The sequence below is a fragment of the Xyrauchen texanus genome, chromosome 50 (assembly GCF_025860055.1).
Source record: "Xyrauchen texanus isolate HMW12.3.18 chromosome 50, RBS_HiC_50CHRs, whole genome shotgun sequence".
NCBI classification, from domain to species: Eukaryota; Metazoa; Chordata; class Actinopteri; order Cypriniformes; family Catostomidae; genus Xyrauchen; species Xyrauchen texanus.
In genome coordinates, this window is record NC_068325.1 from 6,972,840 (window position 1) to 6,986,602 (window position 13,763).

The 13,763-nt window shown below is 36.9% G+C and overlaps 1 protein-coding gene across 1 annotated transcript in view; it reads right to left on the reverse strand.

Annotated features, from left to right (window-relative positions):
- Positions 1–6,329: 6,329 nt before the first annotated feature.
- LOC127641508 (glutamate receptor-interacting protein 2-like) overlaps positions 6,330–13,763 on the reverse strand; it is a 121,485-nt gene continuing 114,051 nt past the window's right edge. Inside the window, exons 22-24 of the mRNA XM_052124548.1 lie at positions 11,955–12,182; positions 10,042–10,188; positions 6,330–6,761 (exon numbers count right to left, since the gene is read on the reverse strand). Coding sequence (XP_051980508.1) covers positions 6,564–6,761; positions 10,042–10,188; positions 11,955–12,182 — 573 coding nt within the window. The 3' untranslated portion in view covers positions 6,330–6,563. The remainder of the gene's footprint in view (positions 6,762–10,041; positions 10,189–11,954; positions 12,183–13,763) is intronic.

Below are 13,763 nucleotides of genomic sequence, written 5' to 3' on the forward strand. Positions count from 1 at the left end.
ACAGTAAACACAATTTTCTCTGCTTGTTTAGCTAATCTGCATGTGCGTTCTTGTGCTGATTGTCAGGCGATTAGCTCTTTTACCTGTAAGCAGGGGCGTTGCTAGACATAAAGGTCTACTGGGGCACGGGCCACCCATTACTCATATCACTTTTTCTTTCTTGAAAGCCTGCTGCGTGCAAGAAGCGTGAAACACAATGCACTATACAAAACCTTGCTTAACCCACTATTCCTGCACTGCAACAAGTACTGGGAAAGGTAAACATGTAGAGATATTAATCTTTATGAAAATATTTATTTAAGTATCTTCAACATAATGTACATGAACATTCTCATCATGTTTTACGGCATAAAATGCATACCCTGTCTCAGAATGAACAGAGAGTTGGTCGCTTGGCAGAGTTGGTAGCTAAACTGGCTGAATTTGGTTGCTAGCTTGTGAAACTAGCTGAGCTATCTCTAACTTTATAAATGCAGAAGTGTCGTTTCTATAAATGAATAACTAGCTTGCTAACATAATTGGTGTAAGTTTAAACTGACATTTGAAACTCATTAAGTTTACTTGCAACAACAACTCAAAACAAGCCAAACTATAGTCATTTTTAGTCGCTAGGTTATTAGCATACAGCAGTCATAGTTACTGCCAACTGTTTATGTAGTGTCCTAATGTAGTGAATTAAGTTATTTTAATTTCCGAAAGATTGATTCAATGTTATCATAATCCAAGACAGTACAACAGAACACAAAAATGTGTTTATTTTTTCTACAATTCCAGACTTGACAGAGGTTTTCCTGAGACTTGATGCTTTGTCATTTCATGTCTGAAACCTGACTCTGAGGATGTAGTTTGTTTATCATGTAGTTTGTTTACCTCCCACAAACTCATCTCTCCTTTCTGTTTCCTATCCCTGCTTTGTCCAAATAATGTATACAGGAGCCAATAATGTATGTCAAAATTAGACTGTATTTAGAAACTTACTTTAGTTTCATCATGTTTTCATAGCTTGCCTCAATTCTGACTTGTGTGCCGACATATGGGCAAACACCTTTCTGCGTTTCAATTTCTCCCATTCATTTTAATAGAAGTGGCCTGTCTCTGCTAAATAGTCTCTGATTACATCAGCAATCAGCAGTGAATTATAACCAGTGTTGGGTGTAATCTGATTACAAATTAATTAGTAACTTTAATTGAATTACTTTTAAAGGGGACCTATTATGCAAAATTCACTTTTACATGGTGTTTGTACATAAATGTGAGTTTATGTGCAGTGTGTGTACACAACCACCCAACAATGTTAAAAGTCCACCCACTCCTCTTTCTTATATTTCTATTAACTAATAACAGTGTGTCAAAATGAACGGTTTTCATTTCTGCTCTAAATTGATGTTACTTTAGAGCAAGCTTCGCCCACGACTGGTGACGGACTCCTCCCTCCTCCACTGAGTGATCTACACACAGAGCTGGAGCAGATACAGTGATAAGAAGCTTCGTAAGCATCATAAGTGTTCTGTTGTTGGCTGTAAAAGTGAACATAAGAGTATTCATGTACTTCTGGCATCAGAGCCACTGAAGACGCAGTGGACAAGCTGGACTGGTAATCTGGCCGATTTCTCTTCCCAGTCAAGCCCTGCCTGCACTCCGGTATTTACACTGTCAGTCATATAGGTTCTGATTTGTTGTTGCAGTAGTAACCGAAGCACAAGCTGTAAAGGCATAGCCCTCTTCCGGAAAGGAGGCGGGGAGCAGCAACTCGTTTGCATTTAAAGAGACACACACGAAAACAGCGTGTTTTTGATTCAACTCAAAAAGAGGCATTTATAACAGGGTATAATAAATGATCCGTGGGGTATTTTGAGTTGGAACTTCACAGACACATTCTGGGACATCTTGTAAAAGGGGCATACTAGGTTGTGTAACATTACATTTTAGGGACAAGGATAAAATGTAAATACTATTTTGAACTAAGCAGAAATCCAAAAACGTTTCAAATGTAACTTGAAAGGAGAGTACTGAGTAATTTGATTACTTTTCCAAAATAGTAATCAATAAAGTAATCTGATTAGAATTTTTGAAAAGTAATTGGTCATTTTTTGTGAATTACTATTTTGAGTAACTTACCCAACACTGATTACAATGCATGTAAACATTTAAAGATGTTCGGTTAAGATGTAATTTGGGGTCTTTACAACAGATGCATCGCTTCAGGCCCTTGACATGCCTCTTGCACAGATTCATATTTCAGTACAGCAGTGCACAGAGATTATACACAAAATATAATAATTATAATAATTCCTTACATTTTATATGGCGCTCACGACTATGGCGCTCTAGGCACTCAAACCGCTCTGCATAGTATAGGGGGAATGTCCTCAACAACCACCAGTGTGCAGCATCCACCTGGATGATGCAACTGCAGCTATAGTGCGCCAGAACGCTCACCATACATTAGTTATTGGTGGAGAGGAGAGTAGAGTGATGTAGACAATTCAAGGATGGAGATAATTAAGAGGCCATGATAGATAGGGGCCAAAGGGGGGAATTTGGCCAGGACACCGGGGTTATACCCCTACTCTTTACAAGAAGATTTATAATGACCACAGAGAGTCAGGACCTTGGTTTAACGCCTCATCCGAAAGACAGGAAATATGACTCAAAATGGTACATTTTAACCTCTTTTATTCTGATGTGTTTTAGAAAATGATTTAATTGTCACATTCCCGTATTGATACGGAATGAGTTTCAACACCAAACCAGTCGTCAACCCAGAATAGACTTGATTATCAGTTCACTTTCGTCATTGTGCTTCAATATACTGTGGAAACAGCATGGTTTAGAGTTCATATAAAAATACTGTACACAGAATAGAACTTTCATATTACACATTTAAAAATACACATTAATATCAATGCATACAATAGTCAGGCATTCAAAATGCATAGGGGTGAACACATTTAGCACTTTATAAAGCTTATGTAAAATCTGCCTCTGGCCTCAATATTGCACATATAAAAGGATCTCCATTGTTTTTCCTTCTGGGATAGTACATACAACCTGTTAAAATACTCACATTAAACATTCCCATGGTTAAAACACCCTGAAAAAGAAAGGAAAACTTAAAATTGTCCCTCAAAGTGTGTTGTCTCAAGATAAAACTTTGCTTGCTGGCTTTCGTCCTGCAATGTGGCAAACTGCAACCAAAACCTGGTCTACCGCAAAGCAGACCTTAAAACAAGAGATCTCAATAAATAACAATCTTATTTTTTGTGGTTAGTTTTTTAACCGTTGGTTGAGTTACATAAAATAGACAGGAAGTTAGTGGCATGTAAAAATACCTGCAGGGGCCAAGAAGCGAACTGATGCGTTGGGCTCACGGTCACTGCTCGACTGATAAGAAACAAAGATTTAGAACAATGAGGGGTGAATTCACTAAAAATGAATGGCACCCAGTAAAAGCGATGCTTATATTTGCATGTGCTGTCTGCGCTGGATTAGCACGCAATTCACTAAAGAAATTGTGCAGATCAGGCAATGGTGCATATGTGCTCACAAATTCTATGATGAACGCAATTTGCACACCGCAATTCCAACCTTGCGGGACAGTTCTGAGCAAGGATGTAGTGGAGGAAGCAGCACATGGTAGATCATCACTCCACTACTGTGATTCAGACACCTGTCTTCTGGCGGTAATAGGGCAATGTAAATTGTTCCGTGCACGATCTATAATAAGCACAATTTAAATAGAAAGATGGCATGTTTGCACATAAAAGAATGACAATGACTAGATAGCAGGTGGTTAGTGAATAAGATGCAGCTTTTGCACTGAAAAACCACACACAAAAGTGGCGCAACTGTTTAGTGTATACGCCCCTGAGTGCTTAATACAAACATATTTAGCTTGTGCTTTCCAAAAAACAGCAGGGAAATGAAATAAATTCATCTAATCCATAGAATTGATCAGAGTAAGTGTTGCGATGTAGATGGGACTATATTTAAGGGCTATAAAGAATAGAAATTGGAATTACCCCAAAAATTTGCTTTTAAGTGTGGGAAGAATGCTTAAAAAGCAAAAGAATCAAAACCTATTGTTGACTTTGATAACGACTTTTTTGGGGGTTCGGTATTTGCTTTTGTTTTTTAGGTGCACCATAGTACATCCTGAAGTCTGCACTCATTAAAGAGACAAAGGTACACTTTTGGGTCATGTTTTAGTGTTTAACAGTGAATATATTGTATAAAACATTAACAATTATTTTCTTACTTTTCAGGAAAACCCTCCGCCACCCTACAAATAACTGGCCATAATTATATACTAAATAAAAATACTTACCAAAAATAATACTCTAATGTTCAGTGCTGGTTAACAGACTTTGGGGTCGCATGGCCACAGAATTGTGACCTTGGATACAGAGAAACTCCAAACATGAGTTAATGATATGACGGCTTTACAAATGCTCTAAGGGCTGGTGAATCCGAAATAGCCTATAGCGGAAACATTTGAAATATTTGGCCAGTGGTGGCAAATGACAGCTTGGTGGCAGTCTATTGTGACAGTACCTTATTATGACATGTCCTTGATGTTTGGACATATGCATGGACTGCTGTGAATACTCCATAGTGGCAGTAGTATGGTGTTAAATGATAAGGATTGAAAAGTGGGGAAAGAACATAGGGGTGTCACAGTACTTACCACAGTAAGCTAGACTGCAAATGATCAGTGAATAAGTCACAGGTTTTTGTGCTGAAATACAGAAGTGGCACAACTGTTTAGTGAAATTGACCCTAAGTTTTTGAAATTGTCAATGAGACATGTCAGACCTTGAAATATTGCTGCATGAGTGCATACAGGTTGTTTAAAGATGTGGGGAAAGGAAGAGTGTACTGCACACTTATAAAGCATTAACAAAGTAATCGTTTGCCTCTCATTTCACAGTTTCTCCCAAATTCTTGAGGAAGTGTGTTAGGTCAGAATTATGAGAAACAAAAACATCTTTAGCAAGTAAATGCATATGTCCGTAAAGAACAGGAACTGTGTGACATCATGTGGTGTTGATACAAGTGGCTGTGAAGTCTTTGTTGGTGATGTTACACAGCTTTTTCCTTTTCTGAGCAGCAGGCAGTCACCTTGTGCATTGTTGTTGTGGCCCACATAGGCTAAAATATTTGAATGTTTGTGTGTGACATGGAAAATAGTTTTAGTTTGTTTTGAGGGAGTGTATACAAAGAATAGTGGTGTTTCATCTGTATATAGTAGTATGTGTTTGTGAGAAAGGGCAATGTGTGCCTGAAGGTGTTCCTGCAGTGACTCGCTCAAATGTAAAAAATAAAAATTTGGAGTTTTCTTTTCACTAAAACACAGTTTCTGAAATAAAACATAAAAAGGACATATAAACGCTGAAGTCCAACAAGGATATACTCATCAAGCTGCATCCTTTTCTCTTTTGTAAATGCTTGGACACAGTATAATTTTTTCATCTTAAAAAAAACAAAAACAAAGAACAATACAAAGAAAACAGAACAAAAATTGTTTTTAAATTAAATTAAAATAAATATGTTATTTGAATTAGATGTCCCTTCAAGTCCACCAACAACAACAAAAAAAGGATAAAAAAAAGAATTACTTGCATTATATGGGAAAAGTTCTTTCATATCTAGCAACAAAACAAAACAAAAAAGATCAAATAAAAAATGTTACTCGCAGTAGATTGGGCAAAGTCCTTTCAAGTCTAGCAACAAATCAAAACAAAAAAGTTACTCGCACTAGATGGGGCAAACTACTTTCAAGTCCAACAACAAAACAAAATAAAAACAATAAAAAATTTAAATAAATACTTACATTAGATGGGGAAAGTCCTTTCAAGACCAGCAATACAACAAAACAAAAAAGATAAGATATTTTTTTTTTACTCGCAGTAGATGGGGCAAACTCCTTTCAAGTCCAACAACAACAAAAAACAAACCAACAAAGATCAAATCATTTTTTTTTACTCGCAGTAGATGGGGCCTTTCAAGTCTGGCAACAAATCAAAACAAAAAAGATTTTTAAAAAGTTACTCGCACTAGATTGGGCCAACAACCCAACAACAAAACAAAATAAAAACAATACAAAAATAAAATAAAATAAAATACTTGCATTAGATGGGGGAATTCCTTTCAAGTCCAGCAACACAACAAAACAAAATAAAAAACTGGACACAGCATCTTTGCTGTTATCTGCTGCGAATTTCTTGTACAGTGTACATTGTAGCAGTCCAAGTTCTTTTTCTTTTTATATATATATATATATATATATATATATATATATATATATATATATATATATATATATAATATTTTTTTGTCATTTTATATTTATAAAAACTGGCTCAGATCCTTTCCAGTACTGTACTGAAATGTCGCTCTTTTGTTGCACTCTATAGCGTTTCCAAGATCCCTCTTTATAACCTTTTAAGGTTATATTACATTTTAGTTCATTTGAATTTTGTAATGAAAACAGGGAATTGTGGCTCATGATAGTCCATTGCAACAAATAGTCCAGTGTGGTCACAGTCCAAGTTTCTTAATGGTCACAGGTCCAGTGTGCTGGCCTGGTGCTCACGGTAATGGCCTACAGATGTGAAGTGGGGATGGCAGTCATGGGGCTGGGCGACACCCGGCTGTGCTAACGGGTTTCGGCTAATCACCAACTCAAGTTTGTCTCCAGCTTCTGTGATGAGAGGCACAGCCAAACAGCAGTCGAAATCACGTGTCCGCACATGGTTCACCTGGTGGAGAAGAAATGTATATATATATATATATATATATATATATATATATATATAAAAACTACACAGGTATCATTTTCAGGCCATTTGAAAGTGAGCATCACTATGCACTATGAGTGTCAACGGAAAATGTTGAGAATAAGTGAGATTAAAAATCTCATCGAAAGCCACAGCAAGCTATATTGAGCCAAATCAGAAAATGGGAATAAACTACAAAATTGTTGACTTTCATTGACTATAAGTCAGTCTCCTTCCCGCAGTGTCAAAAATGCTATTCGAAATGTGTTATTTCTTGAGCAATAATAAACACTATAATCAGGCTAATTTATAGATTGCACTTTTGGGTGGAATTTTAGGACAAAATGAACTGAATCTTAAGCATAGCATGTTTTTATAACCAACTCAGATCCACACTTTTCATAATCAGTATTTTTGATGTTTAGATCTAAACGTTAGATAAATGTACAATATTTTATCTATACTATATCTATAGAGAACATGGGGCCCTATTTAAAGAGCACAATGCAATGCCTTCAGTCATAAGCGCAAAGCCAATGGACATGGCCATGAAGTTTTGGTATTTTCGTGCAAGCAAGCGCTAAGTCTAGGCGCAAGTGGGTTTGGCGAAATTGCATGCACAAGGTGCTAAACAGGTCAAGGGAAGTTCTTTTCCGGCACCGTCCCCATCCTAAAACAAAGACAGCACATTCATAAGAGGTTGGTAGTGTAAATGGACTGTATGCAATTAATTAGAATAGAAATATGGATTTACATTATTTCACAATCCTTGTTAAATGTGGTTTATATGAATGTAGGCTCCATTAAATTACAGAGAATGTAAGTATTATTAATAATTTTCATCTACTGACACAAATCATGGCTAATATTAACGGTGATGAATCTGCATGCACTTAACTTCTACCTATAGACATTGATTTTAAAAAATGCGATTTATTTGTTGAAACAAAAAATTAAACCAAAACGTAAACTAAATTCAAATAACACTTAAAAAAATTGAAATATCATTAAAATAACAAAATTTTCAGGAAGGCTGGGTAGCGCAGAATGTAAAGACGCTGACTACCACACCTGGAGTCGCAAGTTCGAATCCAGGACGTGCTGAGTGTCTCCAGTCAGGCTTCCTAAGCAACCAGTTGACCTGGTTGCTAGGATGGGTAGAGTCATATTGGGTTAACCTCCTTGTGGTCGCTATAATGTGGTTCTCGCTCTCGGTGGGACATGTTGTGCGTGAATGCCACGGAGAATAGCGTGAGCCTCCACATGCGCTCTGAGGTAATGTGCTCAACAAGCCACGCAATAGAATGCGCGGACTGATGGTCTTAGATGCGGAGGCCACTGAGATTTGTCCTCCGCCACCCGGATTGAGTCATTACGCCACCACGAGGACTTAGAGGGCATTGGAAATTGGGCATGCAAAATTGGGGAGAAAAAATATATATAAAAAAAAGAACTAAGTGGTCAAAAAATCATACTAAATCAAAACATTTTACTCTCTCCAATTTCTTCCACCAGCTCCTTTTGCAGTGACTTAAAAATCACTTTACAACAGGGTAGAAAATTACTAGTCAAAATGAAATCATAAATACAATTGTAAATATACAAGAATAATAATACATATAAATATAGCAATACAAATAATAATAATAATTGAAAAAATATACCATGACCTCTATAAAGTTTAACACAAATCTAATAATTTTTTGTTTCAAACAATGGCTTTAACAACTCTAGAAGGGACATAATTTGACGTTCTGTACTTTCATAATTTGAACTTACTTACCACCTACTGGTGGAATCTCCCAACTGCAAATGCAGGAACTGAATTTGGACTTTGCGCTAAGTTGAGTTAAGACGTAATATTGAAACGTCTTATCGCATCGACCCAATTCTGAGGAAAATAGCGCATCTACACCCAGAGTAGCACAAACACTCAGAATTAGCGCTCACAAAAATTGGATAAGATGTAGCGCACGATCATTGCGCATAGCGCTGTGCTTTGCACACTCACGAAAATAGAGCCCCATATCTTGAATATGTTGAATAAGAAATAATCAAGATTTAAAGAGTATATATATATATATATATATATATATATATATATATATATATATATATATACTCTTTAAACATGTCTGATAATTTTGTACAATTGTGCTCCTAAAGTATAATATATTTTGTTTTCAGGATTTGTAGATATTTGTACTGGAAAACAAGACAAAAACACTGACTAAGGCACAGTACATAGACAATGTGAACTAACACACTCTGCCTCGGGTTGAAGTTACTTCTTCACAATGGTTAACTCACCACAGCTTTTAAGCATAATGTTGACAAAGATTTAATCATTTCCACACCCACTGAAGTGTAAGAGATTAGCGAGACAAGTGAGACGTTCTCTAGAATTTGACCACAACCGCTGTGTAGCCATGCAGATGATTCACCAATCATGTGAAATAACAGTCTTACACTTCAGGTCCTACCAGACCCAAAAGCCTATTGATCAATTAATGCTTTTACATGCACAAAAGTATACTGAAAAGTACCGAAAATCAGCGTATTCCAAAAATCTGACAACGCAAGAAAACCACATTTACATGAGATTTCAAATCATCAGTTTTTTCTCTGCCTTTAGTGTCAAAACGTAAACAGTCATATGCACAGCACTTGCCCACATTGGATAAGCTGGTAAGGGTATCAGTAATGGTGTTTACGTGTGGAGTGAAATCGGGATAATGGGCAAAAAACAACTTTGTTAATCTGGGTTTATACTAAAACCGTTTATGATCTTACACTTAAAAAGGAAAGCTGTTTAAGGCATTTACATGACTATACTTGATGACTTATTAAGCATAATTGGTGTAAGGTTGTGTATAAGCACAGTGTTGAGGAGTTACTAACTAAAAGTAGTGACGCTACTAACAAGTTGCTACAAGTTTGCCGCAAGAAGACCACTCAGGTTACAAAAACTTGATACCATGTCATAGTTATATATTTGAAAAGATATTAGCTTCCTAAATAGCTTAACGGTATTTATCTACTTTTTGTTAATAGCATGTCATATGTCTATTTTAAATTATAAGTAGCTTAAACTGAAGGTTGGCAAGTTACAGTTTCAAAGTAGCTTCCCCAACACTTGTACTGATGCTCACGAAGCTCATTCTCTCAGATTGAGTTTATGTTTAACTGAGTAAAACAGTTTGTATAGCTGGAAGAGAGGGGGCAAGAACCAGCATGTGAAGACCTGAGAAGAGGGAGGCACCTGGAGGATCCTATCGTAGGGTTTGAGTCCGGCGCGGTCCGCTGGGCCCTCAGGTCTGATCATGTTCACATAAACACCCTTTTCCAAGAAACCGTCAGACACGCTAAATCCAAAGTCATCGCACTCTGGGTCTTTCATCACAGTCACCTGAAAAATGGAAATGATTTCGTCAAATTATCCAGAAGCTAATTGTATTCTGAAGATGTGGACCAATGTTCAGGAGAAAATGTGTATGTTAAACTACTGTAAAATGATGACCCAACCTCTCTTAACCCTAACCCTAACTGTAAATAGGGTCTGTTCCAAAACCAAGTGAGCTGCCTCTTGAGGCAGCCCTTTAAGACATCAGAGGCGCTCTCCTGACACAAAGGCTGTTCCAGAAGGTAGGTATCTTAATCATTCTGCTTCCTATGGTATCTTAGAATGGACCATAGTGCACAGTGGAAACAATAAATCCAAGATGGTGGACCAAGCCAGAGAAATTGTGATTATAAACATACTTAAAATCCATAAAATACTGAAAGTATCAATATAAAATTATTGAATATCTGTGTGTGTTCTGCATAGTTATGCTCATTAGGGTATTGTGTCGTTCCTCTTGCATCACTTATGTTGAAATTAGTTACGAGTTGACTATCCCGTGTGCTGCGAGCTAGTAGCAATATTTAAATGACATGTGGAGTTATTACCTATGTTTTTCCAAATCTGTCTCTCCATTTCAATTAGGATGCTGCCATAGAAGACAGCTGCCTATGTAGGCAGGAGACAGTTAGGGAACTCACTACATTCTGGAACAGACCCATAATCTTTGTCAAGTAGTAGTCATCAGACATCAAGATTTATCCTGTTTTGTTCCACAGAAAAAAATAACAGCACTGGGTTTGTAATAACCCGAGTAAATAATTACAGATTAGACTCCTGGGACATGTCAGTGTTCACTGGAAGTAAACCACAGATAAGCTGACTAGACTGATCTGTAAGAGTCATAACTTATTGGTTTTGAATTTCTGTAATACAATTGCATCAAGTAATTCCAGGAAAAAACACCTTTGAGTTTGACGTACAAATGTTCTTGATTTACTGTCCCATGAAAAAGCCCCTGCAACATTAACTTACGGTGATGGCAATAATTTCTCATTGTCTTTCCCCAGGGACTTTTTCTGAGAAGATTCCCAGTGGTTAATCATAAAAAAAAACAACATTACTGATATATAAATAATTGCTGATGCAGTGCAGTATGTTGTCATAATGACATTGTTGAGTTAGTTGTTTCATTTGATGATGTTGTGGAGTTTGTTGTGTTATATGATGATGTTTGTTGTGTTATTTGATGATGTTGTGGAGTTTGTTGTTTCATTTGATGATGTTGTTGAGTTTGTTGTGTTATTTGATGATGTTGTGGAGTTTGTTGTGTTATTTGATGATGTTGTGGAGTTTGTTGTGTTGTTTGATGATGTTGTGGAGTTTGTTGTTTCATTTGATGATGTTGTTGAGTTTGTTGTGTTATTTGAAGATGTTGTGGAGTTTGTTGTGTTATTTGATGATTGTGGCAGCGGGCGTGGTCAAGCGCCCATCCGGGAGAGGAAAGCGGTAAGGGCGCTTACACCTGAGCTAAATTATGCCTAACACCTGTCTCTAATTCCAGTGAGCACGAGGAGAGCGGCATAAAAACAGACACAGAGCCTCCAGTCAGAGACAGACGACAAGCAAACTCAGTGTTTGGCATTATATTGTGGGTGTGTTAGGAATACTGTAAAACCAAAGAGAATTAAAAGCTTACCTTGTGCTGAAGACCTGTTTCCTGTCCTCCTTCCTGTGAGAAGCTTTACAATGATGTTGTGGAGTTTGTTGTGTTATTTGATGATGTTGTGGAGTTTGTTGTATTATTTGATGATTTTGTGGAGTTTACCCACCTTGTGAAGCTCTAATGGTGTGGGTGACAGAATATCCTGAATCTCTTCTTTGATCCTCCGTGATTCCCAGGTCTTCTCAGACATGCGGAGAGTGCTCTTATTCTTGGTGTCATTGTGAAGATGTGGGTTCTTCCGCAGAGGGCTAAGGTGGGGTTGGCTGACCGTTTCGTTGTGGGACTTTCCACTCTCCACACCCAAACTCAGGGCACTGCCGGTCATTATTGATGCCTAGGGGTGTGAGAGCCAACCACAGACACTGATCACTGTGCTATCAAAGCCTTTTCACATCAACTCTATGGAGCAAATCCTTGTAACGTGGTGCTATTAAAAATACAAGAATACAATTTTGCTGTGGACATTTTAAAGCGCAGCCAATGATTACCGGATAATTTGCATGACTTATTCGAATTCCTTAATTATAAACACAATTTTAGTATTTTTTAATGAATTGCATATATCTTGTTTATTTTCAGTGGGTTTCCTGATGCATGCACAGAGATTTTACACCTTCCATAAAGCCCACATTCAGAAAATAATCAAATGAGATTAAGCAAAGTATCTTTCAATTATAAAATATCGTATTCACTGTATTGTCCAAAAATAGGCATTACAACATGATTATTAAAATATAAACCATTCTTAAATTTTTTAGGCATAAATACAGTATATTAACCATTTTTTTTAATACTCATACTATTATATAAGATTTCGATTCATCAAGCGCACCCCTACATGATGCTATATGCAAAACATTTAATGTGGAGGTCAAAACAGGGCATGATTATTGTGCTGAGCAATGCCTTGAAGCCTTAACACAAGTCATGTGAAAGGACCTTTAGGCCACAATGTTACAATAGGGCACTGTGTGTAAGCCTCTGAGTGCTTATTAAACAATCATCTCATTTAATAAAACCCTATTGACTGGAGGCCATGAAGCTGATCCTCATTTCCCTTTAATGAGCTCCAGTCTGGTGTATTTCCAAAGAGCTGCAGCTGGAAATCTCTGTTGTACGTTCTTTGTAATAATTGTGAGTTCACAGAAGGCATTTCCAACTCTTTAGAGCTGAAATTGAACAGGATTTTAACTCAAAATCAAGCCATAAATGGTCAGCACAGAGCTACAAAAATTTAGTTTACAATATTGAAGCAATTTACAAAAATAACAATAGTTCCGCATTATTAAGCAATATAATACCAAGAAGGCAGATGATGACAAAAAGGCAAGAAAATACTTTCTCAAAGACCAGAGAATGAACATGTGATCTATCGCTGACCTCACTAGCCAATGTGATCAAAAATTACTTCCCCATACTTCCATGACTTTACTCAGCTGGTTGTGTAAGAACAAGGCTCATTGTTTTCGCAACCAGTTATGAAATAAGACAATCATTCAACATCCATAACCAGGATATATTTTTGAAATTTTGATGTGAGAAATTGCACACTTGCACAATATTGTGGCAACAGTAGTGTAGTGGTTGGCATACAGATATTTGATTTTAAACATTAACCTTGTGCGATCTCGTGTACACATGACTGGACGTTCTATTTAAGCTTCGCTATATGCAACACATCATTTTAATTCATTTAAACCAGCTGATCTCAGTTTAGATGACTCTGGGCTGTCAGTAAAGGCTTAAAATTAGTCATTTTACAAAACAACATGGTGCTGACCACAGCGGAGTTTGTCTTTGGGAGAAATGGCAACACAGCTACATCTGGTAAGAAACCGTATTAAGTGTCTACTTTGAAACCTGTTTGAGTCAAAAAAGTAGTCTCTAGTTTCATCCGATATGCCATTTTTAAATG